Source organism: Lepidochelys kempii, chromosome 24 (assembly GCF_965140285.1).
Source record: "Lepidochelys kempii isolate rLepKem1 chromosome 24, rLepKem1.hap1, whole genome shotgun sequence".
Lineage (NCBI taxonomy): Eukaryota > Metazoa > Chordata > Testudines > Cheloniidae > Lepidochelys > Lepidochelys kempii.
This window is the reverse complement of record NC_136403.1, coordinates 5,136,838-5,164,094: the sequence shown is the minus strand read 5'-3', so window position 1 is coordinate 5,164,094 and position 27,257 is coordinate 5,136,838. Positions and strand designations below refer to the sequence as shown.

Below are 27,257 nucleotides of genomic sequence, written 5' to 3'. Positions count from 1 at the left end.
TAATGAGATGATCAAATAAATAATAAAAACTTTAATTACACAAAGACATATTACAGTGCAACAGTGAAACCTGTTAAACATACACAATACATTCACCCAGCATCATATTTTAGAACAGGCACTGAGTCGTATCATTCTGTACTCCCACTGCGACAGATGTAGGCAGTCAGATTCCAACATCGTGGCTTCCAAACTCATTCGAAGATTGTATTGCGTTGGGACACCACTTTATTCCCACACAACAGTTCCTCTAATACCATGGAAGCCCTACAATGTTCCATTCCCAGATTTCTTCTTGCAGCCTGGCATGTAGGTATGGGAAAGTTCAGATCACACCACCATATATAACAACAATTAAGATTGGGCCTGAGAGAGTGGCAAAACTTCAGAATACTCCGTTATCTAGAGGGGTTTGCACTTGGGATAAAGACAAATGCATGGATTTCATCAGGAAACAATTATACCCACTCATCAGTTTACTGATAGGATGATCATCTACTGTACATAAAAACCAACAGTACATCAGAAAGGCTGGGGGTGGGGATGTCAAGAATAAATTGACAATATGGTAACAGATGAGCAAAATTCAATGGAAATACTGTATTACCACAAGTTGTCACAGCAGAGATTAACATAGTCACGCCACAGCTGATAAATGCCCTTGAGCAGAAAAAACAATCTAAATGAATATAACCACAAAGGGTTTGAAATGCTTTATCTGCCAGAAAAGATACGCGTTTTAGCCACTACAGGCTGATTAGTACAATATACTATCATTCTGTTGCAACATCCCCAGTGGAAACCTCTGCCTGATTCAGATCTTAAGAACTGATTGGATATACTGAGGCTGGATGGTTTAATGAAAGTGATCAATTAAATCTGAACTATGTGAGGAAGAGGAATAATCCAAACTGGGCACAAAACAGATGGCTGGAGATGCCAGGTTATTGCAGCAAAACAGAAGGAAAACAGATTGCCTGCATTCTTCTGCAGGACAAAACTGCACGGCTTGTAAAAGTTAAATCCAGACTAGCTGAGCTGCACATCAGTATGAAGGGACACTTAACTTGCTATCTAGTCAGTTTCACAAGGGATTGCAGTTTCAAGTACTACACACGCCTCAGTCTATGGTTTCCCAGAATGTTTAACCTTGCACAATATTTAAATTTGACACTTTGCATATATTCATTTTCACTGTTCAAAGACCATCACTTTCTCGGTTAGTGCTAATCTCTCCTGTTGCTCTGTGAAAGCAACATTTTTTAAAAACAGAAATGTGTTGTGAAATCACAAAAATTGGGACGGGGACCTCACAGGCAAATGTAGAACCCGAGGGTTTGTCTACACTGGCACTTTGTCTGCAAAACTTCTGTCGTTCAGGTGTGTTAAAAAAAACCCACCTTGCTGAACGACAGAAGTTTTACCGATGAAAAGCGCTGGTGTGAACACCACTTTGTCAGCAGGAGAGCTCTCCCCTGCCGACAAACAGCAGCTACATGGCATGCCTTTCAGTGGCACAGCTCTCGGGCATAGCCATGTCACTAAAAGCCTTGTAGTGTAGCCATAGCCTACTGTCAATTCTTTTAAAATTGATGAGGTTTCAAATTGAAGGCATCTCTAAGGTTTCTTAAATTTGACAGTGCTCCTGAGATACATAAGCTCAGTAAGATAGTGCACACACCTCCCCCCCAAAAAAACCCTACCCTCTCACTTGTTAAAAATGGTCAGATACTCATGTTTTTTTTTTAAAAAAAGAATCCTCATACAACCAGTGTCCCATTTCCTTCTACAGATCAAGGCATGGATACTATGCAAGCGAACATTCCAAATTGAACCGTCAAGTCTCAGAAGACAGGATTATAACCTTCCCTGCAGAAGCCGCTATTATGGAATGAGCAGATTTCAAAACACAAATATCTTTCAACAAGAACAAAAAAAATCAAAAAAATCAGAGAGCTGTTTGCTGGCTATGCTGCTTTGAGTTGGTTTGTCATACTGGCTCAAGTGTGAAATGGGTCATTTGACGAACGCAGCGCTCTTCAATTGCAGAAGCACTCAGTGGCATTACCAGCCTCTGTGCGCGGTTTGAAGACTCAACTGTTTTATTTTTTAAAAACTGTACTGTGATACATTTACATATGGCCAAATTCTGCCCTCAGATCCACAGACTTCAGTGACAGCCACCTGTATGGACTTCAGAGAGGAGATTCTGGCCATTTGGTCAGTGCTTTTCAACCCATTCAGGATCAGTGTCTGGCAGCTATAGCACAGTGTCTGCTCTGCATGAGGGGATGTATTCCAGGTCACTCAATTCAGTTAATAAAACAATGGTAGTTAAAAAAAGCAACATGACTCCAGAGTATTTGAAATCGTTACCCACTAGAAATCATAAGTTACCTGCCCGAGTTAAGAAAACCTTCTGTTTTTAAATGAAAGAGGACTAATTTATCATGGGATACAATTTCAGTTTACTTACAGCATTGAAGTCCACAGTAGGACTATAACCCTTTGCTATATTTGACACCTCACCTGCATATCACTGATGTTTCATATGTACATTATATATCACACACACACAAAGCAGTGTGTTCCTCCTACAGCATGCCCAGGGACAGGGAAACTCATTATCCCAGGTAATTTCAACAAAATTTTCTCCGTATTTACTGGTTTAGGACCCACATTTTCCCCCCTGCAAGTTCACGGGGTTCGATTCTTAATTTTGATATTCTCCTCTTGCCCCATCTTTCTTTTTAAGGGAATAGGGTTTTGTATCGTATTATGGACTATAGTGTATTGAAGAAGGGAGTTCTATACACCGAGCATTCATGCACATAGCTCAGAGGAGAGCAAAGTCAGGGTAAGATGCTGGATGTACCAGCTGGCCTTCTTGCCTCTGTCTAGTTCCTGATATGGTACCCATCACCATGGTGTGTTAGCACCTCATGGTTATCCTCGTAACATCCCATGTGAAGAGTACTATTTTCTCCGTGTAATATAAGGGGAACTGCAGCACAGTGCCCAATGTCACACAGGAAGTCTGAACTTTGAGCCTTTATTCTGTGCCCCAGGGCTGACTGTGCTCACTCTATCTGCAGAGTAAACCAGGAGCTCCTTAAGTCTGTGCACATCTGGGGCTCAGGGGAAGCCCATGCTCTACTGAGGGCTAGAAGACAGGTGGACAGCTGAACAAGAGATGGACAGCTGCAGTACAACAGGGTTGGCACCAAAAAATCATCATTAAGGTAGTCAGATGGATGAAAACAGGCAGCCAAGTATCAGTCTGAGCTATATGAATCAGTTATTTGGAAGTAGTGTGTTATCTACTCGATCTTACTGAGCCCCCACAACCTCTATAACTAGCTAGGAAAAGCAAGACCTGAGAGCCAGATTCTGCTCTCGATCACAGGATGCAAGTCTGGGGTAATGTGACTAAGAACAGAATCGGACCCACCAAGTACAGGCTCGTGCTGCACAACTTGATTCGGAGCCTTAGTTTGGTAAGAGACAAGCCATAGTTTGGAATAAGCTTTTCTCTACAGCAAAAGTTGGTGAAAACCCCCTTCCTCTCCCCCAGACACAGGATTTTGATCTATTCTGTAGTAATAAACCATTACTCAGTATCTGATACATGCACACCTATCAGGTATGGATGGAAAGACAGAAGCGATTTTCCTTCTTGCATCCTATGTCAATTAAAGCAAGTTCAGCTTCTACTCCTTAGTCACATCCAGTTCAATTTGCACCTAAAGACAGGGCAGTTGAGCATTTCCACCACACTCTGGATTTGTTTGTGCCTACAGAAATTAAGGGTGGGGAGCAGCAGACATTTCCACTGGATGTAGAATGTTTACACTCACATTTGCCAAGGGCATAGAGTTAACCAGTCAGTCCCTCAATAAATGTCCTCCCCTCCCTGCCCAACCCTGAAATAAAAAAAACCCCACAATTAAAAAAAAAAAAAGATGATTAAAACCTGGATTAAGAGCCATAATTGCCATTAGCCTACAGAAACAAACAGCTCAAATGTTATTTAACTCTCCTGAGCATCAGAACACCAGCTCTGACACTTGGAAGATGTGCAAGGAAGTGAAATAGTTTCCAAGCATATACAAAAATTATGTACAGATCTATTCAGAAAGTGGTAAGCAAGGTCTTAAAAACTGATCCAGGTATTTGTTACTCTCTTCCCTCATTTTTTAAAAATAAAAAAAGGATGTTTGAGAAAAGTTTTACTATATACATATATATATTATATATTTTTCCACCTCCCACGATACCCCTGCAATTAGCAGACTTTCCACCAGGAGGCCCTGCTAGAGTTTGTACATTTCCCCCCATATGGAAATTTGGCAAAATTAAAAGATTACAATTCATTTCAAGAATAATTTTTTTTTTTTTTTTTTTGCTTAACCCGATAGTCTTTCATTTAAGAGAGACCAGGAAATTGTTGGGTTTCACTCACACACCTGGTTGTCCTTGAATGAATTGTCAGTCAAAAGCTTTGCCATACGTTTGTTTGTTTTTCCAACCGGATAACAGTAGAATGTTGTGTTGCAACAGACCTGAGGAGGTGACTGCAGTTGCTCTCGATTCTGTCCTCTGCTGTGAAACTATACAATCCTGTAATTGCGGGAGACCAAGGAGTAGCCCAGCTCTCTCTCTTTCGCTGAGCTTTTAAGCACTGTCTCAATCCATAGGGTTTATAAGACGCTCTCTCTCTCAGTGTTTGCTACCAATGTCTAGAGTCCACAAGCTCTGGGCGGAGGCTCAACTTCTTCAGCGTTTCGTACCCCACCACTATGACAATGGTGGAAGGGGTGGCGGATATGATGCGGGCGGAGAGGCCTTTAGTGAGGCCCCATGGGCCTTCCTCTGCCATTAGCTGCTTGAAAGTGAGAATGATGGAACTCTTGCCTTCCACCTGCAAAGCCAAGAGTGAAACCGTTAGGAGAGGCGATTGCTCAGAGAGGCAGCTCGGGCAGTGGCAGATAAAACAACTGCATTTGTGGTTTCATAAGGGGTTGTTCTGCAATAAGACTGGAAGATATTGCACTCCGTTGAGCTCCTTCAAGGGGCATACCACTGAATTGCCTTCTGGTTTTTAATGTGAGGGGGAACCATAGAAACTAGAGCACCAGATCAGACTCAAGGTCCCTCTAGTCTGGTGCCCTTGCTCAGACAGTGGCCAGAACCAGCTACTCCAAAGAAAGATGCAAGAAACCCCAAAGAAGACTGTAACTGGGACTTTGCAAACCTGCGGTCGGACCCTGCCTCAGTTTCCCCACTCCCGTGTAAGCTAGAGGCTAGCTCCTTGGCCAGCGTGTCAATGAAGCTCCCACCAGTGTCAGTATTTCGTTCCCTTTTCCAAATAATCCATTTATCCAAACACAGTTCGTCACCACACAGGTAAACCAGGTATTGCCACATGAACCCTTCTAACACCTATACCTCAGAGGGCTTCTTCTGCTACCTATACAGTGGGATCCTGAGTCATGTCTTGCACCTAGCTAGTTTGGCAAGCCGCCTTCCAGGTCCTTTCCCTAGCCCAGGGTTTCCTGTAGGAGCCTCTCTGCAGCTCTCCCAACTAACTGAGCTGCTTGAATTTTCATCTAGCCACTTGCGAGGCAGCTGATTCGTCACATGTGCAGCTAAACCCAATGCCCTTAAAGGACCGGCCCACCCTGTGACAACGCAATGATGCAACAACCTGCCCATAGTGGAATTTAAGCACTTGCATTATTTTATGTTTTCTCCATCACCCTATGTGTTTACATTAGAGACCCCACAAGACTGGAGTTTGTCTCGGGACAGAATTTCACTTCCTGCTGGGTGCTGCCCACATCTCCAGAGGTGGCTGCCTTTCAGCAGTGCGACATGTATATCATTTGGGGATGAAAGTGTGCCATGTAGGTGTAAGTTCTAGGTTATTCTGGCTGGCTCCTGCTCACTGCCTCACAGCCGCTCTTTACATGCCAATTTATTTGAGCATAAGCTTTCGTGAGCTACAGCTCACTTCATCGGATGCATACTGTGGAAAATACAGAAGATGTTTGTTTTTATACACACAAACCATGAAAAAATGGGTGTTTATCACTACAAAAGGTTTTCTCTCCCCCCACCCCACTCTCCTGCTGGTAATAGCTTATGTAAAGTGATCACTCTCCTTACAATGTGTATGATAATCAAGGTGGGCCATTGATTATCATTGATAATCATTGATTATCAACTTGATTATCATACACATTGTAAGGAGAGTGATCACTTTACATAAGCTATTACCAGCAGGAGAGTGGGGTGGGGGGAGAGAAAACCTTTTGTAGTGATAAACACCCATTTTTTCATGGTTTGTGTGTATAAAAACAAACATCTTCTGTATTTTCCACAGTATGCATCCGATGAAGTGAGCTGTAGCTCACGAAAGCTTATGCTCAAATAAATTGGTTAGTCTCTAAGGTGCCACAGTACTTCTTTTCTTTTTGCGAATACAGACTAACACGGCTGTTACTCTGAAACCTGTCTTTACATGCCGACGCTGTTACAGTCTGGAGCGTGGAGATGGGAGATCAGGAGAAGTGCAAAGGAAAAATAATATGAGCTTTGACCAACAAGAACAGAGTTTCATAGGAGCAGCAAGGGATTGAAATCAGGGGGGTATTTTTGTGCTCATCAGGTCAGGAAATAAACCAAATAAAATACACTGGAGAAGCAGGTTGGTATAATTGAATTTAAACTGTACCAGGGTACTAGCATGGATTCCGTGACCATTGTGGATAGGGATCTTTCCCGTGAGAACAGTGCTACAGATTCCCCTAGAAGTCCGTCCATAGCAAGATTACATGAAATTTACACAGGACCATTTCTCTGTTCATACCAATCCGGGAATCCTGTGACCAACAACAGTCTCACAACATGGCTTTAGCTAGCAAGGTTCTGACCCCACTCTGGACAAGCCTTTAATGACACTAGATCAGGAGAAAAACGAAGGGGTAATCTCCCCATTTTACAGCCACGGAGAGTTTTTAACAATCCATCGGAGCACCTAGAAATAAATGCTAGAAGCCACTGAGAAAAGAGACAAAGTGACTTGCTCACAGCTGCACAGATCAGTGGCAGAGCTGGGACAATACTTGTGCTTTGTGACTCCCAGTCCTGCCCTCTAGACCACGCTACCTTTAGGACGAGCTCTTACCTGCACGCGAGCCCTGATGACATCCATGGGGTTGGTCAGAGTGGAAGCCGTTGCAGCTGCTAGTGGCCCTGATATAGCTTGGAGGAGGAGGTGTGGACAGTCTTTAGGCGTCAGGCGAGAGAGCTGTTCTGGGAACGGGAGGGAGAGTAAAGTTACAGACACGTGTATATATGTATATACTCAGCTGTTCTGTGCCTCCTTCCAGCCAGAACTCCAAGCACTCACCCATACCAACTTCACGGAGTAGAATCCGTGTTTTACAGATGGGAAAACTTGTTACATACCTATGCACCACTCACATGCCTCATTATGTTTCTAGGACTAGGTTGTTTGCTCTAATATAAAAACACTGCATGTTGTCTGCAAAGATTTGTATTAAACTGACTCCTCCATAGGCTATTTAAGTCTCCAGAAGGGTAGTACCTAGTGAATTGTAACACTGCTTCTTGCTACATCCCTCCAAGCAGAGAGCGATGTGTTCTCTAAAGAGCTTACCACACTGTGGGGGCCATCGCTTTCTTCATTCTGCTTTTACATGTTAGTATATTAAGTAACACCATGTGTAGTTTTTAAACACTTACACACACACACAGAGCAATTTAATGGCTGTTTCTTCAGGAAAGAGATTGTTCATCATAGCAATATAGGGCTGGAAAAGACCTCGCAAGGTCATCAAGTCCAGTCCCCTGCTCTGAGACAGGCACACGTAAACCTAGACCATCCCTGACAGGTATTTATCCAACCTCTTCTTAAAAACCTCTCATGATGGAGATTCCACAACCTCCCTTGAAAGTCCATTCCAGAGCTTAACTGCACTTCTAGTTAGAAAGTTTTTCCTAATATTTAACCTAAATCTCCCTTGCTGCTGATTGAGCCCATTGCTTCTTGCCCTGCCATCAGTGGACATGGAGAACAATCGATCACCACCCTCTTCATAACAGCCCTTAACAGTTTTGAAGACTGAACAGGTCCCTCCATCCCAGTTTTCTTTTCTCAAGACTAAAAATACGCAGGGTTTTATCCTTTCCTCATAAGTCAGGGTTTCTAAATCTTTTTATCATTTTTGTTGCTCTCCTCTCGACTCTCCAATTTGTCCAAATCTTTCCTAAAGTACGGTGCCCAGAATTGGACACAGGACACCAGCTGAGGCCTCAACCGTGCTGAGTAGAGTGGGACAATTACCTCCCATGTCTGATATATGACCTGCCTTCTAATATACCCCAGAAAGGTATTAGCCTTTATGCGACTGCATCACCCTGTTGACTCAGTTTGTGATCCACTCTAACCCCCAGATCCTTTTCAGCAGTATTGCCATCTATCCAGTTATTCCCCATTCCCTGTTTGTTGTATAGGTTCATATTTTAAGATGTACTTGTGTCTGCTTAGAAAACAAGGAGAGAGCTCTAGAGGCTATTTTGGCTGCAAACCCAAAACCATGGATCATTTCTACTGGTGTACTTTGTGCCTCAGGACAGGTCACATGATGACTGTATTGACAGATCAAGACCAGAGTTCTGTGCAAAGATATAAACTAGAAGCATCCAGAGCATCAGGAGCTGGAGGAAAGGCATTCTGAGCCTGGGTCCTGGAGATCTCACCACCTTTCTGGGAAAGCTGACCCAATCACAGAAGTTAAATGATTCTTTAAAAATAAATATCCAAGTAGAAATTATCAGGTTTTGGGAGGAGAGAATGGAGCTTATCTGAACTGTGGATAGTTTATGCCCCACACCTTTTTAAAAAAGCACCTATACACCGTGGAGATTTTACAACCCAACACTGCGCTTTGTGTGCTGAAGCAGCAGCTGGATGAAACAGGGCAGAGCAGATTTCAAAGGTAAGGATTGCAGCTACTGGGAAGCTCAAACCACAACAGTGTCCCAAGAGCTGGAGAAATAAGAGCTGTGGCATTAAAAGCAATCGTGCCAACTGTAACCAGCAAGTGGTCCAAGACCCACGTACCAAGGCAATTCTCTGCCTCGCTAATAGGATCTGCCAACTCTGAGGAGTGAGCTGGACACATGGGATGCCTGTATTTTTAATGGTGGCAAACCCTGAGAATCAGTGAAGTGCACTGTACAGCAATCACAGCCAACAAATCCCCTTGTGGAATGACACACCCGCCAAACAGCTAGTGGGAGACAAAGATATCAGCTGGGCTAGAAATTTTACAGTTTGGTAACAGCCCGAGTATCACCTGTATTGTACAAATTAGCTGAGTCCGGAGGCATTCTGCACAGGAACAATGATCTCCTGAAAGCTTTGTTATGTCACACAGTGGTTCTCAACCTGGGGTACGTGTACTCTTGAGGGTACGCAGAGGTCTTCCGGGGGTACATCAACTCATCTAGATATTTGCCTAGTTTTACTACAGGCTACATAAAAAGCACTAGCGAAGTCAGTACAAACTAAAATTTCATACGACTTTATACTGCTCTATATACTACACATTGAAAAGTAAGTACAATATTTATATTCCAATCAATTTATTTTATAAGTGTATGGTAAAAAGGAGAAAGTCAGCAATTGGTCAGTAATAATGAGCTGTGACACTTTTGTATTTTTAGGTCTGATTTTGTAAGTAAGTCGTTTTTAAGTGAGGTGAAACTTGGGGGTACGCAAGACAAATCAGACTCCTGAAAGGGGTCAGGAGTCTGGATAGGTTGAGAGCCACTGATGTAACAGTAGGCTTGGCCCGAGGATTAAAACCTATTGAACACAAGCATATCTTTGTTTAGATGCACAACCACAGCTGAACTTGCTTGTAGCTCCATTTCCTGGCTCTGCTAAGGGATTTCATACCCTAGAAGTCTTTTTGCAACCTAAAGGGCCCCACATTCCACACTTGAGAAAGTACAAGTCACACATATGAAACAGTTTTAATTTTCAAACCATTACGTGAACATCAGCTCTTCCACACTCTTGTGTGGGAGGCAAGTATGATCCACAAGTAACTGATGGGGAAGTCCTGGCAGATGTGCCACATGACTTGCCCAAGGCCACACACAGCATATAAGAGCTGGGATTAATACTCAAATCCCTGGCTCTCAGTCCTGTGTGTAGACCAGCGGTTCTCGACCTTTTTCCTTTAAGGCCCCCGCAACACGCTATACAAACTCCATGGCCCACTTGTGCCACAACAAGAAGTTTTCTGCATATGCAGTAGATTCAAAGCCAGGGTCAGTATTATGGGGTAGCAAGCAGGGCCCCGTGATGGTAAGTTGCTCAGGCTTTGGCTTCAGCCCTGGGCGGCAGGGCTCGGGCTTCAGCTTTCTACTCTGGGCCCCAGCAAGTCTAACGCAGGGCCTGTTTTCTGGTTTATTTTGATGGACCCCCTGAAACCTGCTCACAGCCCCCCAGGGGGACCTGGACCAGTGGTTGAGAACCACTGGGTTAGACCATGCCATTCTCTTGCCAGAGCTGAGGTCTATCAATGCTTCGCTCTCCACTGATTAAAGAATGTGATCAAATGGGATACAAGCCACCTGATCCAAGAGATGATGGCTGCTCAATGCTCCAGGGGACAGTCATACCCCCCTGACCCACTCTCTGCCTTTGTGCCTTGTGGGGAAAACGCCTTTCCAGCCCCTAGTCAGTTCAAGTGCATGAGTGCGAATCACTGTGGCTGGGACTCTGATCTCATTTACAGAGATAACAGCCTTGCTCTGAGACGTTTAGGAATATTTATGTAAAAACAATCCCCAAACAAGAAGAAGGGGTGGACTGACCCTAGGAAAGCTGCCCTCCTATGCTGCCTAGGGCCCTTAATTACCGTGGCCAAGACATCTATCCCAGGATGATCCTTCTCTTCTCCCTTCTTTGTTGCGTTCCCTCTCCTCCGCTGCCACTGCCTCCTCCTGCCCCTCCGACTTCTCCTCCCCAGAAGGCCGTGTAGGGAGGGTCTGATAGGGCATTGTAGGGCTCGGGGTGTTGGATTCCCCGCACAAGCCACCGGCTACATGTTGTGCTCTAACCGCCCCGTGCAGACCCTGCTGGTGCGCACTATCTATTGAGTGCACATTAATATAGGCCAGCAGGGTCCATTCTGGGCAGTTAGACTGCAACGCATGCTGTGGGTTAGGTGGTGAATCCATCACCTCAAACAATTGCTGCAGCTTGCCTCCTTTCAGAGTCTCACTGTGCAGTGCACAGGTGCCGTGGGGCGGTGGAGAATAACGCCAGCAGCCGCGACACTATTTCCTGTGTTCGTCGGACCTCAGTAGCAGTGAGAGAGATGCACTTTTTTAATGTGTGTGCATGCTTACAAAATTACCTTGCAAAATTAGTAGATTGAGTCCTGAATTAGTAATTTCATAATTACATGTAATACTCCGGGGGGAATTCTGCACCACTGCGCAATGCAGAATTTTGCAGAACTTAATGTTGTGCTCGCAGAATTTCCTTTCCCCCACAGAAATGGGCTGCAGTCCTGATAGCCAGCACTGGGCCCAGCAGACCCCAGCTCACAGAGAGAAGACACTGCTGGGGAGAGGGAGAGGGAGCTAGAGGGTTCCTGGCAGCTGCAGTTCCCAGCATGCCCTGAAGAACGGAGAGGGCAGCGCGCAGAAAACTCTATGCAAGCCTGGGACCAAGCATCAGGCTTTCCTTCTCGGTCCCTGGGCTCTGGGGGAAGAGAGGAGCAGGTGACTGGGCTGGGAGGGGGCCATGGTTGAGCTCTGGAGGGGGGCGGTATCTGGGCAAGAGAGGGCCCTGTGGCTGGGCTCTGGGAGTGTAGGTATCTGTGCAATTGGGGGGGGGGGGGTCCTGTAGCTGGGCTCAGGGGTCCTGTGGCTGAGCTGTGGAGGGGGAGTGAGTGCAGGTATCTGGGCTAGGGGCATCCCATGGCTGGGTTATGTGGGGGAGGGGGTTCAGGTGTATTGGTATGGGGGACCCCACAGCTAGGGAGAGGTTGTGGTTGTCTGGCCCCCTGGCTGGGCTCGGTGGGGGGGGTGGCAGGGAGTGAGGGGAGAGTAAGGGGACAGAGAAACAGGAACTGGGTTGTCATAGGGGTTTCTTTAACTCTATTCCTGGGGGAATTTTTGTATGTCTGTCTGCTCTGTTACAGACATACTTGCAGACCGGTATTTTGAAATAAATTACCAAAATAATGGAAACTGATGTGATTATATGGTGTTATTTTGACAAATAAAATTTGCGGAATTTTGCAGAATTTTAAAATACTGTGTGCAGAATTTAACGTTTTGGGGCAGAATGCCCCAAGGAGTAATGTCGAAAAAAAAGGGATTACTGAAAATCAGGGAGCATTCACATTTAAGCACTCAGACCCCAAAGTGCCCAGTAGCTGCCCATGCCAAGTCATTGTGGAAGCCTCCGTGTTCCACCTACCTGCATAGAAGTGGTAGAAAGGCCACCATACGGCACTGTTGGGAATATAGGTGAGCAGAGAGGCCACGTAGCCCCTGTAGAAGCCTCTCAGTCCGTCGGCGTTAAAGATCTGTACAAGGATGTCCTTGGTCTGGCCGAAGATCATATTACGTTTGCAGTCTTGGTACCGCACTTTGAACCTGCCCATGCTCTCACCCTCACGCTGCATCATGAGGTGCTGGGAAACGACATCTATGGGTACCGTGATGCTCTGTGCCACCAGAGAGGCTGAGCCGCCGGCCACCAGCGACTTGACCACGTTGCTGTTGTTGTACTTGGATACGTACTTGCGGGTGAGCTCGTAGGTGGTCACGTAGCACTGGCCTGAAATTAGGGTGAAGGTGTTGACCAAGAAGCCCCGGTACAGCCCAGCTGCCCCTTCCGCCCGCAATATCTTCACAAAGGCATCAAAGGTCCCGTTGTAGAGGCTCTTGCCCTTCTGGACCTGCAGCCGTGTTCGGATGAGCGTGAAGGGGTAAACGCTCACCCGGATCATCATGGTCATGCAGACACCAAACACATAGAACTTCTTCTTGTCCAGATGCTCCCACTCGATGATTGGGATGTTGCGTTTGTCCTCCATAATTCCCTGGAATGCAGGGGAATTAAAATTAGTGATCATCAGATAGTCTAATCCTTTGGAAGATGGAGGGGAGTAAGGGACTTTTTGGATTAAGCCTCCTTTCTCCGTTGGGCTCAGCCCTGCAGTGACCTTCCAGCTAGCCAAGGGCTGGACTAAGTCCACTTAAGAACCAGCCATTATTATAAATAATGATGTTTGTGGGGCCTGAGTGAAACAAGTGGCCTAGCCTCTTGGGCACCCAGCACCCAAGCTCTGATTGCCTGGGGGGTAGTGATGGGTAAATCTGAGGATCCCACAGTTGGCTAGCAGTCAATGAGAAGGAGAAATTTTGCCATTAACAGATGAACACACAACCAGAAAGTGGCTATAGGGACTTTGTACATGAGGACACACCTGGTTTATTCAAGCCTCTTGAGCATAGACATGTCTAGGCTGAGGTGGTTACTCAACAGGATTTGCCATGAGGCCCCACAGTGGTGTTGCTGAGTCTACCAGCAGTTATCCCTGAACCAAGTTAAGAGGTACCGAATTGATTTCCCCCATTTTCTGAGATTAATCATTCTAACACACTACCAGCAGAAAGTGGATCAGCTGCCCACATCATGCTAGGTCTCCAGTAGGGTGGATAAAAATGTATTTAAAACATTTTTTTTAATTTAAATTAAATACAGGTTTTTAAAAAATAAACCTATTTAAAATTAAATTTGAAATAATGATAGTGAGACCTAAAATTCATTATAATCTATTAAAATAACACCTAAATATAAAAAATATTAAGTAGTACAGATTTGCTGACAAGTTTTAAAGAAAATCAAGCCACTGAACTGGTGCAAGTTCCATGGCTAAGCACCTGGAACCAGTGTATGAAGTGCCAAACCAGTTTTTGATATATTCAGAAGATACAGAGCAAGTATTGTCTTCACTTCAGTTTATTCAACTAGTTCAGTTCAGGGACTAGCTCAAAGTTAAGAAACCAACCATGAGTCTCCTCTTCCAATCTATGAATAAAAACTAGGTGTTAGAGGGCAAAATCTACTAGTACTAAAACCTTGAAGGACAGTGACCAGAAATTATCAGTTCAATCCATTAACTACAGCTAATACTTTCTTTGTTTAATAAATCAGGGCAAGTCTACACTACAAAATTAAAGTTGACCTAAATTAGGGTGGTGCACAGCCACCGCAGAAATGACTGCGGTCTTTGATGTCCACACTATGCCCCCTCTGTTGGTGGTGCACATCCTCACCAGGAGCGCTTCCACTGATTTAACTGACAGCATGGGGCACTGACAGCTCGGGGACCAGCCACTGCACCTGCCAGCCCCACGTGGGGCGGAGAGACTCTGGCATGTCAGCCCTGCGCTTATATCACCTGTTGCTGTCTTTGACAGCCTGAGCTGGGCAAGCAACGCGGTGTCTACACACACACTGCATCAACCTAACTACCTCGACCTAAGCATTACGCCTCTCACGGAGGTGGAGTTATTAGGTTGGTGTAGCGGGCAACTTACAACAGCAGGACCAACATTGTAGCATCCTAGACGTTATACAGAGTTAGATCAACGGAAGCCGCCCTCCGTTGACCGAACCCTGTAGCGTAAACAAGGCCTCAGTTAATTTCAAAGGCAATACATTTTTTATAAACTTTTTTTCCTTATGTATCCAGTGCATTTAGGGTAGCTTGATTTAATAAAAAGTTTAAATGCTGAATTTCCAAAAAGAGCTTGACTCATATCGTAAGTAAAAAAATTAATCTAGCAAGAAATGCATCATTCACCATTTTCTAATGTAATAAAAATGTAAAAATTAAGAATTTCAACAAGGGTACGTTAAGCTATAGAACTGCTTAAATAATTGTGCATAGATATGGTGTATCCTTCTGATTAGCAAAAAGCAGCACCACATAAAGTGCAAAGGCCATGTTTAACTGCAAATCAATATGTTTTAATGATTACCAACCAATGAGAATCAATCTTTATTTAGGAAAATATAAATGGAAAACATGACTTAAGTTAGGATCATAGAAGGTTAGGGTTGGAAGCGACCACAGGAGGTCACCTAGTCCAACCCCCTGCTTGAAGCAGGACCAATCCCCAATTTTTGCCCCAGACCCCTAAATGGCCCCCTCAAGGATTGAACTCACAACCCTGGGTTAAGCAGGCCAATGCTCAAACCACTGAGCTATCCCTCCCCCAACGTTTCCTAGTTGTTGATTTAAATTATGATTAAAATCCACACTGCTCTCCAGAATGAGGGAGAACCTACTCATAGTGAGAACCCCTCACTTCATGCTATCTTGACTTTAGTTTCCTTTGGAGTGGCATGGCCATGATCCAACTGATAGGGCACCAGCTGGGAGGAAACCCAGATTCTATTCCAGCTCTGCTATGACATACTGAAATCTTAAGTATGTCACCACACCCCTCTGTGCCTCAGTTTCCCCCTCTGTAAAATAATGCTTACTGACCTTTGTGAGATGCTTTGAGATCTATGGATGAAGAATTAAATATTACCTCTTATTGAGCATGCGGAGCAGGAAAATTTTTTGGCAACCAGCGCACCTTCTTCCCTGTCATTCTGAGTTCACTGGTGCTGATGGCCTTCAGGATCCCACCCTTCAGGTCCTAGGCTGTCTACAAAGTAAAGGGTGATATGTTTTGAAATCTCTGAACAAGATCTTAGATTCATCGCATGAATCACAGATGTGTTTTTCCATGCTCCTCTCATTTTTCCCTCCCCCTCACTGATTGGAAATGCAAGTCAAGGGGTAAAGTTAAGAATAAGGATTAAAGGAAGGAGGAAGTGAGAGCACAGATGTAAACAAGCACAGAATTATGTAGTGTCTCTAAGGTGAAGACAAAGAGCCTGAAAAGAAAGTTAGCAAAGATCATGGTTCAGGGAGCCCACCACAGCCAAGGAGATGCAGGTTGTACTTTGATGAACTTTGCTCATTTTAGCCATAATCACTTTCTTTACTAGATAATCTTCTCTGGTGCAATAATCCTGAAATACCCGTTATGCCTCCAGCTACAGCTGCACTCGCAGAGTCAGGGATCAGAGCGGAGTTTCAGTAAAACACAATGACTCCTTGGGGCCATATGGACATTCATGCCACAGAACACCGTGATCTCCAGCAGCAGGACACAGTAAGAGGTTACTCACAATTCAGTTTCCCCCTTCAACTCAGCCGACCCTATTTAACACAGGTCTCTCCTCGCCTAACAACCCACCATCTGATCTCTGCTGAATTGCCCGCCATGCCATAAGCCAACGAGTGCCAACCTTTGTGGGGATGTGTTTCTCTGGGATAAGATTCTGAGCTGTTCGTCCCAACTCCCATTGAACTGTTGCGCGCTCACCTGCTGCGAAGCTTGAGCTGATTGTTTGGAGCAGGCCTAGCTCCTTGGAGAGTCAGGGCACCCACGAAGGAATAGGAGGAAGGCAGCAGGGATGCCCCAGGACAAAGCCCAGAGGCACTTTGCTGAGCTAAGAGGGGAATGCTAGAGCACAAGTCTTGGTGGTTGGGAACCACTCCACTGTCAGCAGCCTCCCCAGACAATAAACTCTTTGCCCTCCCATACCTGAGGCAGTACTGGGCGTGAGCGCAAGCGGGGAATTTATTATAGGAAAGGATTCGAGCCTTTATGCACTTTGGGATCATTCAGAAACACAGGCTATAGGCTTCCATTTCCTGTGGAGATGCTAGGAACAGGGATGATACAGTGCCCACCCCTCCACGCCAGTGACACTGAACTGATCTGGGCTTTCCATAAACCAAAGGAAAACTCACGATCTGTATAAGAGATCAGAAGAGCGGCCAATAGGTCCCCCATATTTCTCACTAGAAGGTCTGTTTACTATCTCAAGTAAAGCCATGGAAGGCAGCAAGTGGAGCTTCCTGCTGGTTCCCTTATTCAGTTTCCGACTATCAGCAGAAACAGACGGTATTTGATTCTCATGCAGTTCCTGTAAACTGAAAACAACCCCCTTCACATCAGTGCTGAAGAGGTGGAAAGGTACAATGCCCAGGCAGCAGCCCTCAGTGACAAGCGCTCCCGAAAATGCGTATAAGTGAGAGACTTGATACAGAGAGCCATGGCAACTCACCCCTCACGTGACATTACCTCTGCTATGTTTCACAGTAGCAGCCGTGTTAGTCTGTATTTGCAAAAAGAAAAGGAGGACTTGTGGCACCTTAGAGACTAGCCAATTTATTTGAGCATAAACTTTCGTGAGCTACAGCTCACTTCATCGGATGCATTCAGTATTTTCCACTCAAATAAATTGGTTAGTCTCTAAGGTGCCACTAGTACTCCTTTTCTTTTTACCTCTGCTATGGTATCCCCCACACCCTTCTATCTACAGGCTCTAAAGCATCATACTAAGGTTAGCCATATAGCAGCGGCTTGCAAGAGAGCTCTCTGAAGTTGAGGATGCTCCTCTTTCACGCTGAAGAGGTGGCTGGTGGTAGGCCTGACCCATGAAAAGTGTGTTTGGATACATTCATAAATTCTACAGGGGAAAATAACCCATGAGAGTAATCGCCTGGATTTCTATAGCACCGAACCTATCATCTCAGGATCTCAGACAGGATTCTTCACACACCCAGGTATAGACAAGTAGCGTTAGCTCCATTATACAGACATGGAATCAAAAGTACATAGGTGAGGGGATTTGCTCCAAGGTCCCATACTTAATCAGTGGCAGAGTAAGGAACAAAGTCGCTGCTTCGTGAACAACTCCCCACATCTGCCTCTAATGCCTGTGCTCTAACCACTCAGGCTGGGCCAACAGAAGGCCAATTTTGCCAGTATTGACCAAGCATACAGTATAGTTTCCTCCTCTGGCAAAGTTTGCCCCAACCCACCATAGACTTCACAGATCTAAATCTGGGAACTCCCACCAGACAGTGTTTGTCACTAACCATTACGAAAAAAAAAAGCCAAAATAAAGTTATAATATCCAACCGGAACCAGATTATTGTTAAACCGAACATTTCCCATTCCAGATCAAAGACTCCTCCCTGGGTTCAGTGTAGAACAGTCATATCGGTCAGAGAACATGCTGGCTATGTAATACAAAGGTCAGAGCCATTCAGCTTTAGACACAACTTGTACAACTTGCTTCAAAGGGCTTGTCTACACTTGAAAGTTATTTCAGATGAAGGTAGAATTTAAAGAGCAACAGCTCCCTGTGTGGACACACTTATTATAGAAGAGTGCCTTTTCCTAGTTTTGTTTAATCCACTTTGAAAGCAATAGCTATTCTGGTCAATTTCCCTGTGTAGACAACCCCTAATCATACAGATCAAGACAGCTGTGATAATGCCACTGACTGCAGGGACCCTATGTTTGCAACCTACTAGGAAACCAAAACAGTCAGATGGAATATTGGAGTAATTGACAGTGTTAAGTTATTGTGAAGGGCTTGATTCTCAGGTACACTAAGGCCTCTTTACACAGCTCTGGCAGTGAAAGGGAGCTGTAAGGTTTAACTAATTCATGCCTACTTTAAAGCCATTTTACAGTGATAAAAAGAAGCCTTAGTGTAAATAAGAATAAGGCCCCAAATTTCAGGTTCTATCAATAACAGTCAAATAACCAAGACTATGAGAGAAATTTGCATGATAAAACAATTTACATATTTGCTTATTCCCTTGGAAGGAAATAGAGGATTTCAAGGTGACGAAATCCCTTCAAAAGTCCTTTACATTTTAAAAAAAATGTTTGCTTACTATCAGCCAACAAAATGTTTAAAGAACTTCAGCAAACACTGTTATAGGCTTCATCACAACTTCTAATGATGCTCAGACTGGAGGGTGAGGTTGAAAATACCACATGGTATTTGCAAAACAACAATCTGAATGGAAAAAAAAAAAAAAAAGGTATCCTATTTTACCTGGTACAAAAATAAAACCATGACTCACTGCTACCGCCAACTGAAAGAGACAAATGGAATATAAGAAAGCTAAAGGCTTGTCTACACATACAAGTTGTACCACTGTAACTACATCAGTATAGCTAAAGCAGTAAAACCCTCTGTAGTGTCTGGATATATGTATATATAATCAATATAAAAGTGATTAAACTGGTATAGCTATTCCCATACAAGACGGGGAATAAGCTAAATCACTATAAGGCACCTTTGTACCAGAATAACTATGCCCACACTAGGCTTATACCAGTAGAACTATTTCAGCATAAAAATCACACCCCTTAACCAACACAGTTACACTGGTGGAACTTTCACGGATAGTCCAGGCCTTCAACCCAGTCTGCTCCGCTGCTCAATGACAGGTTTAGAAGTAACACAGCGAGGTCAAAAATCATATTGACTTTACCTGTGTTATTAGTATCACCATTGATTATTAAATCCATGGAACTAGGTGAGGTCTAGTTTACTTCTCAGAGCATGCTCATTGTGAACAATGACACACTGGTCACTTTCACTTTTGGATCTAGTTAGTTTCATTTGTTTGGCTCTCAAGCTGTTGCAAGAGCTGCAATGCTTGGCTTGTAATGCCTTCCCTCCACCCACAGGAGTTTTACAAGTCCAAAGAAACGTTTGCATTGGTTTTAGGTTCTATACTGTGTTGATTTTATTACTGAGACCGTCAGCTCCTTGGGGGAGAGACTGTACTTTCCTCTATGTCTTGTTAATAACCACCTTCATTTGAAATCTAAATCTAACAGACAACGTTGCTTTAATCCCATCGTTTGCCAGTGATGGAAGCAGGGCTATGGCAATGGATTAATCTCTAAAGGAGATGAGTGGGGGAGAGGAGTGCCTGGCATCACTAGGAATGTAGCCTGTGTCAAAGGAGGCCAAGCAATGATTGGAACTAGAGCCCAACCTAGTCTCAAACAAACACAATTTGTACCCCTTTAACACAGGCCGACTGATCTGTGTTATAAACTTTTTGCTGTAACTGTATTTAAACAAAAAGAAAAGGAGTACTTGTGGCACCTTAGAGACGAACCAATTTATTTGAGCATAAGCTTTCGTGAGCTACAGCTCACTTCATCAGATGCATAAAGCCACTTTATGCATCCGATTATGTGAGCTGTAGCTCACGAAAGCTTATGCTCAAATAAACTGGTTAGTCTCTAAGGTGCCACAAGTACTCCTTTTTTTTTTGCGAATACAGACTAACACAGCTGCTACTCTGAAACCTGTATTTAAACGTGATTCTTTGACCAATGAAGACAGAGCCTTTGTTTGCTCCAAACCAGAATATCTCCCAGTCAGCATACTAATGCCTTGGCCTGAAGTCCTGGGAGTCATCCAGAAGTAGGCTGAGAAACTGCCATCCCAAGATCTATGTTGCCTCTGGACTCTCTCTAAACACAGGAGGTCAAACATTCCTGAAAGCCAGGCCACTGAGGATCTCCTAGTTTTAATTCTTGTCTCTGTACTAGGCCAGAGGGAACCTGGGCTGGTTAGGTGGCTCAGCATAACTAATTTTTAATAAATACTTCACACTTTTATACCATTTTTATCCTAGGATAAAAAAATACATCTTTTACAAACATAAGGCCTCACAGTGCCTCTATGCATCATGCTCATTTTACATAGAGTGAAACTGAGTCATGGAGAGGTTAAGGCCAATACTTTCAAACACATACACTGATTTCAGTTGCCTCAATTTTTGGGCACCCAAATGTGGACAATCCATGGCTGGTTTTCAGAAGAGGCAAGCACCCACAACTCAAATTGAGAGCTGACTGGGGTGACCTACTGGCTTTCTGGAAAGATCCAAAGCTGCTCTTCTGATCTACTGTACAGATGGTGAACTCTCCCTTGTTTTATGGAGTGTGCAGATCAGCTGAGGGTCACTGGTAAGGGCTACTCCTTGCAGTGGAGGGGCAGGTGCTGCACAATTTTTATTGAACACAAGGCTATAGGTATTTAATTTGGGGCACCCAAAAACAGACATATGCAGAAGTCAGTAGACATTTGAAAGTTTTGGCAGAAGGGACTTGAGTGGAGAACAGGATCCTTCTAGTCCCAGCTTCTGAAACAGCACCCCTTTTTGACTCCACCATCATTTCACATCACTGCCTGGCCTGCAGCTTTATCCCCAGCTGCCCCTCCCTAGCTCCCCAAGCTCACCCCAGACCCCCTACCCCAGGCCTTGCCACCCCATCTCTCCCTCTCCCCATGACCTCCCCCAAGTTGTGTCCTGCCCCATCCTCCCTTCAAGGTGTCCCCGGCCTGTTCCCCTCCAGCATTCTCACTAGTTGCCCTCCCACAAGGCCCCACTCCATCCTTCCTTCAAAATGCCCCCGATATTTTCCCCAGACGCATCTCCTCAAATGCCCTTTTCCCTGGACCCTCCCTCAGCTCAACATCCCCCAACTGCCCCTGCCCAGCCTCTGTTCCCACCCAACTGTCCCCCCCAAGGTGGGGACTGTCCCAGAGCCTCCCACTGCCCGCCCCTCCAGCTCCTCAACTGTCCCACCCTGCCCCCAACTGCCTCTCCAGGATCTCAATTATCCCAACTGCCCCTCCCCTGTCCTACCCTGCCCCCCCAGGTGGGCCCTGTCCCAGAGCCTCCCACTGCCCCCCCCAGCTCCTCAACTCTCTCACCTTGCCCCAACTGCCTCTCCAGGCCCTCAATTATCCCAACTGCCCCTCCCCTGTCCTACCCTGCCCCCCCAGGTGGGCCCTGTCCCAGAGCCTCCCACTGCCCCCCCCAGCTCCTCAACTCTCTCACCTTGCCCCAACTGCCTCTCCAGGATCTCAATTATCCCAACTGTCCCTCCCCTGCCCCCCCCAACTGCCCCTCCCCTGTCCCACCCTGCCCCCCCCAGGTGGGGACTGTCCCAGAGCCTCCCACTGCCCCCCCCCAGCTCCTCAACTCTCTCACCTTGCCCCAACTGCCTCTCCAGGCCCTCAATTATCCCAACTGCCCCTCCCCTGCCCCCACAACTGCCCCTCCCCTGTCCCACCCTGCCCCCCCCGGTGGGCCCTATCCCAGAGCCTTCCACTGCCCCCCCCCAGCTCCTCAACTGTCCCACCCTGCCCCCAACTGCCTCTCCAGGCCCTCAGTTATCCCAACTGTCCCTGCCCTGCCCCCACAACTGCCCCTCCCCTGTCCCACCCTGCCCCCCCAGGTGGGCCCTGTCCCAGAGCCTCCCACTGCCCCCCCCCCAGCTCCTCAACTCTCTCACCTTGCCCCCAACTGCCCCCCAAGGTGGGCCCTGTCCCAAAACCCACATTGCCCCTGCCTGGCCCCTCAACTGTCTCCCGAGCCCCCCAATTGCCTCCCCCTGGGGCCCCCAGCTGCCACCCCCACCCCAGGTGAGCGCTGTCGCAGAGCCCCCTTGGGACCCCCCCAGCTAAGCCCCGCCCCCTGCGCGGCCGCCTCTCACTCACCTCGGGCGGGCGCCCCCAGGCCCCTGCTCCGCCCCCATGGCGCCCCCGAGACCTGGGCCAGCAGCAGCCGGCACCCGCCCCACCCCCCGGCCGGAAGTCAGCGGAGGGAGGCGCGGCTCGCGTAGCCGTCCGCTCGGCCAATGACCAGCCCGGCCTGCCCCGCCATCTTAGGTGCGGGCAGAAGCCTCGCCCGGCCCAGTTCCCTCGCGTGATTCTTGGCCTTAACAAAGATGGCGTCCGCCCTCCTCTGCCCCAGTCAAACATGGCCGCCCGCAAGGCTTAGTCGTGCAATGAGCATGCGCGCTCACAGCTTTCCCCCCCCCCCCCCCGCCAGGTTGGGTTCTGAGGCTTGCAGCAGCCACGAGTGCTGCACGTGGGCTGCAGGGCAGAGAGGGGGAGGGTGTGGTGGGTTTTGAGTTGGTGGGTCCTGATCTGGGGGGCTTGGCCAGGTTGCGGGGGGCTCTTCGAAGATTAGAAAAGGGGGGTCAGCCAGGAACTTTTCAGGGTGTGGTTCCCCATGGAGTATGTAACTGGCATCGAAACAGGTTCTCTCGAGGTGTTTGGGGGTGGGGGTCGCCCACACATTCCCGGATGTTCTGCAAATGGCGTGGGTCGGCTCCTGCTGCCGTGACCCCACCCTGGCCAGCGTGACCTGGGGCACATGTCTGCAACGTCATGCTGACAAGGGATGCCCTTTTTAAGAGCGTGCTGCGGGGGAGGGGGGCATTTTTAAGAGCTCACTTCCCCACCCCCGCGGGTGCAGCCTGGGGTGCATGGTGCCTGCAAGATCACACCGCAGGGCACTGTTCCCTCTAAGCTGTGCGCATGTGGGCGTGCACACAGATCCTGAACCCCATGCACACGGCGAAACCCCACGCACACAAACATTTGCACAGAAGAAATTTTTTGTGGCCAGGGCCTGTCAAAAATTAGAGGGAACGTTGCCGCCCGGGTGTGCGCGTGTGCCATTTTTCACTTCCGTCAGTGTTACATTGCGTATGAGGTCATGCTGGCAGGGGCAGAGTGGCATGCTCTTAAAAACATCATCTCACCCCCCTCTCCCCCCAATACCGGACAAAACCATGCCTGGTTTTGCTTGTGTACCGGATGGGGGACAAACCCTTGAAAAGCAAAGCGGTCCGGTTTAATACCGGCCCAGTGGCCAGCCCGTTTCATGGTGTGATCGACTTCTCTTGTGGAATGTCCTTGGTTGGCGAAGGTGATGTTAAGCGTGTTGAGGTGCGTACCCTGGCCTTTCTCCTGGGAGCCTATTCTATGGTAGGGGAGGGCCCAGCAGTAGATAATATTTTTTTTGGTGGGTTTGGGGTGGTCACTGGCATAGGTGCCGACTCCATGGGTGCTGGAGCAACCAGGGAAAAGAATAGTGTCCGCTCAGCGGCCACCTGCCAATCAGCTGTTCACGTGGGCAGGAGGCGCTGAGAGGAGGGGGTGGAGAGGGAGCAAGAAGAGGCGGAGTGGCTCGGAGAGGGGGAGGGAAGAGGCAGAACAAGGGTGGGGCCTTGGGGCAAGGGGCGGAATGGGGGCGGGGCCTTGGGGCAGAGTGAGGGTGGAGCACCCACCCAGAAAAATGAAAGTTGGCAGTACCAGACCCTGCTGTAACAACATGCAAAACCTCCAGATGTATCGCCACGGCTGCAAAGATTTATAATGCCCAGAACACACCTTTCAAGATCCAGGGGTCCTACACCTACCTGCCGATCACAACATGTGCTGTACTCATCCAGTGCATTAACAGCCCCAACAACAAGTGTGTCGGTGAAACTAGACAATCACTACACTCTCAAATGAACTCACACAGAAAAATGATAAAGGACAAAAACACCATATCACCCAGAGGTGAACACTTTTCACAAAATGTTCACTTCATATCAGACCTCTCAGTCCTCAGCTGCAAAGGAAGCCTGCACAACACCTTCAAAAGACAAACCTGGGAGCTTAAATTCACAACTTGGCTAGGAATTAACGATTGTGGTCTTAATAACAATTGTCGGAATAAGACATCAAGCCAATCTGTAAACCCCCTTTTTATCCTCTAACTGCAGGGGTGTCAATGAGCCACTTCGCCTTGCAGGGTCCCTTAGAATATGTGTTAACTCCTTATGCTAAACAAGTTCCACCTTGTGTTTAGCTATGACACTCCTGAATACCTTTCCCAGACCTGAAGAAGAGCTCTGTTACTCCTGGGGGAATTCTGCACCACTGCGCAATGCAGAATTTTGCAGAAATTAACATTGTGTGTGTAGAATTTCCTTCCCCCACAGAAATGGGCTGCAATGCTGCTAGCCGCCACTAGGGGCCACTGGACTCGGCAGAGCCCAGCTTGCACATAGAAGGCACTGCTGGGGGGGAGGGAGAGGGAGCTAATGGTTCCTGGCAGCTGGAATTCCCAGCATGCCCTGAGGGAAGGAGAGGGTGGCGTGCAGGAAACTCTTTGCAAGCCTGGGACAGAGCATCAGGTTATTTCTCCCTCTGGATCCCTGGGCTGGGGGGGCAGGTGTGTCTGGGCAAGGTGGGGCCTGCAGCTGGGCTCTGGGAGGTGGATGGGGTGCAGTTATCTGGGCTGGGGGGCCCTGTGGTTGGGCTCTGGAGAGGAGGGGGTTAGGGTGTTTTGCCTGGGGGGGCCCCGCAGGTCGGCTCAGGGCGGGGGAGAGGTTGTGGGTCTCTGGCCCCTGAGCTGGGCTCTGGGGGTGGTGGGGAGGAGGCAGAGAAACAGGAACTAGGTTGTCATAGGGGTTTCTTTAACTCTACTTCTGGGGGAATTTTTGTGTGTGTCTGATTGTTACAGACATACTTGCTGACAGATATTTTGAAATAAATTACCAAAATAATTAGAAGTCCGGTGGTACCTTAAAGACTAACAGATTTATTTGGCCATAAGCTTTTGTGGGTAAAAAAAACACTTCTTCAGATGTAAAATAATTGAAACTGGCATGATTATGTAGTGCTATTTTGGTAAATAAAATTTGCATCAATTTTGCAGAATTTTAAAATACTGTGTGCAGAATTTATCATTTTTCAGCGCAGAATGCCCCCAGGCGTACTCTGTGTAGCTGGGACGCCTGTCTGTTTCACCAGCAGAAGCTGGTCCAATAAAAACTATTACAACTCCCACCCTGTCTTTCTAATTTTCTGGGACCAACATGGCTAGAACATTGCGAACAAAGAGACAATTAATGACTCTTAATGAACCAAACCAAATAATGACTCTTTAAAGGGATAGAGTCAAGTAACAATCCTTAAAACAGTCCTTCTTAATAGGAAAGAGGCACTTAAAGGGACAGAAAATTTGTGTAATTCAAAGAAAGGGCCAGAAGCTTTTAATCCCTCCTAGAGGACCACAGGAAAACTGTAATTACAGTGTAAGGAGCATGCTTCTTTCAGACCTGTGAGCATGCTAGCTCTTCCGAGATCACCGTTTCAAATCACTCCTTTTGTTGATCCCTGGCAGTTCACAGCTGTCAGCCCATACTTGTCTTTTCACATTGTCCGAGAGAAAGTTGCCATTAGGTCCCTCTGGTTCATGACCCATTTCTTGCCTTCCTTCTTTATTGAAGTGAGATGGGTGTACAGGTGGGGCAGATGAGTTTGGCTGATAAAGCCCTGCTTTGCATGAGTGCTGAGCAAACAGCTGCACTTGAAGTCAGCAGGAGCCACACGCCTTTGAAGATTAATCCATAACAACCAGGTCTGGTTTTGCTTTTCCCAAAGAAAGGACAGCCTAGTGGTTAAGACACTAGCCTGGGATTTAGGAAACCTAGCTTCAATTCCCTGCTCCGCTGCGCACTTGCTGTTTGACCTTGGGCAAATCGCCTAGGCCCAGATGCTTCAAAAGTATTTTGGTGTCTAAACACTTTTGAGGATCTGGGCCTTAGTTTCTCTGGGCCTCAGTTTCCCATCTGACAAACGAGGATAATAGCACTGCCCTGACTCATAGGGTGTGCGTGAGGATAAACACATTAGCAATTGTGAAGTGCTGAGATGCTACAGGGATGGAGGCCATAGATTGATTTGCAGCGATAACACTGTGATCTTATCTCATCTAACAAACTGAGCGGCATTGGGGACGTAGATGTAACTGGTGTGCTGGTGACTCAGTAAGGGAGTGCTCATACCTCGGATCAGATGCTGAATCAATGCTCCCGCAAGGAGTTATGAGTTGCTGTGTGCACAAAATTGTGGTTCTTTGGAATCTTGCAGCTCCTCAAAGGAATTTAGGAGCTTACCTCCTACTGGAGAAAAGTTAACAGAGTAGGCAGCTGGTAATGACGAGTCCTGGCTCCCAGCTCTGCTGACGGCCTTGGGAAAGTCACTCCTACTGCTCTGTGCCTCATTTTCCCTGTGTCAAATGGAGACAATGATGCCCACTTTATCACAGAGCTATGCAAGCCACTAGACATGAGTATTAATATATTAACCCTTCTGACTCAACAAACAGCTTCTCTGCTGCTTCTCATCCTGTAGTGTTGCTGAGAGCTGTTAAAAGGCGTTCATCCTAGAGCCAGCTGCCTTTCAATAGTGTTTGGGGTAATCCCTATGGTATTAAACATCAAGTAAATTTAGCTCCTTTAAGACCAACAATCAAAGGAAATGGAATCCAGTCCTTGGTTATTAAACAGATATTTTTGCACCAGTCATTTACACCAGTGCAAAGGGCCATCAATGCAGAAGGGTAGTGTTTCACACCCTTTGGTACTGGTGTAAA

At 46.7% G+C, this 27,257-nt stretch overlaps 1 protein-coding gene across 3 annotated transcripts; it reads right to left on the bottom strand.

The window, feature by feature from the left end:
• Positions 1-16: 16 nt before the first annotated feature.
• SLC25A44 (solute carrier family 25 member 44) lies at positions 17-27,257 on the bottom strand. Of its 3 annotated transcripts, none has more exons than XM_073323596.2 (5): positions 26,779-27,257; positions 15,670-15,789; positions 12,536-13,163; positions 7,190-7,317; positions 17-4,921 (listed from the first exon to the last, which is right to left on the bottom strand). In XM_073323596.2, exons 3-5 carry the CDS (start codon positions 13,155-13,157, stop codon positions 4,730-4,732), a joined length of 942 nt encoding a protein of 313 aa, XP_073179697.1. In that variant the 5' UTR covers positions 13,158-13,163; positions 15,670-15,789; positions 26,779-27,257; the 3' UTR covers positions 17-4,729. The 3 variants fall into 3 exon arrangements, with proteins under 3 accessions (XP_073179697.1, XP_078706697.1, XP_073179698.1); XM_078850571.1 differs by lacking the exon at positions 26,779-27,257 and adding an exon at positions 22,535-22,622; XM_073323597.2 differs by lacking the exon at positions 17-4,921 and having other exon boundaries at positions 7,204-7,312.

Bases quoted from the DNA above. Each gene is read 5' to 3' on its own strand.
- SLC25A44 (XM_073323596.2), bottom strand. From the start codon at position 13,157: ATGGAGGACAAACGCAACATCCCAATCATCGAGTGGGAGCATCTGGAC. The intron at 7,318-12,535 runs GTAGGTGGAACA...TCCCGTTCCCAG, and splicing joins TTTCTACCACTTCTATGCAG to AACAGCTCTCTCGCCTGACG. The intron at 4,922-7,189 runs GTAAGAGCTCGT...TTGGCTTTGCAG, and splicing joins TCATCAGGGCTCGCGTGCAG to GTGGAAGGCAAGAGTTCCAT.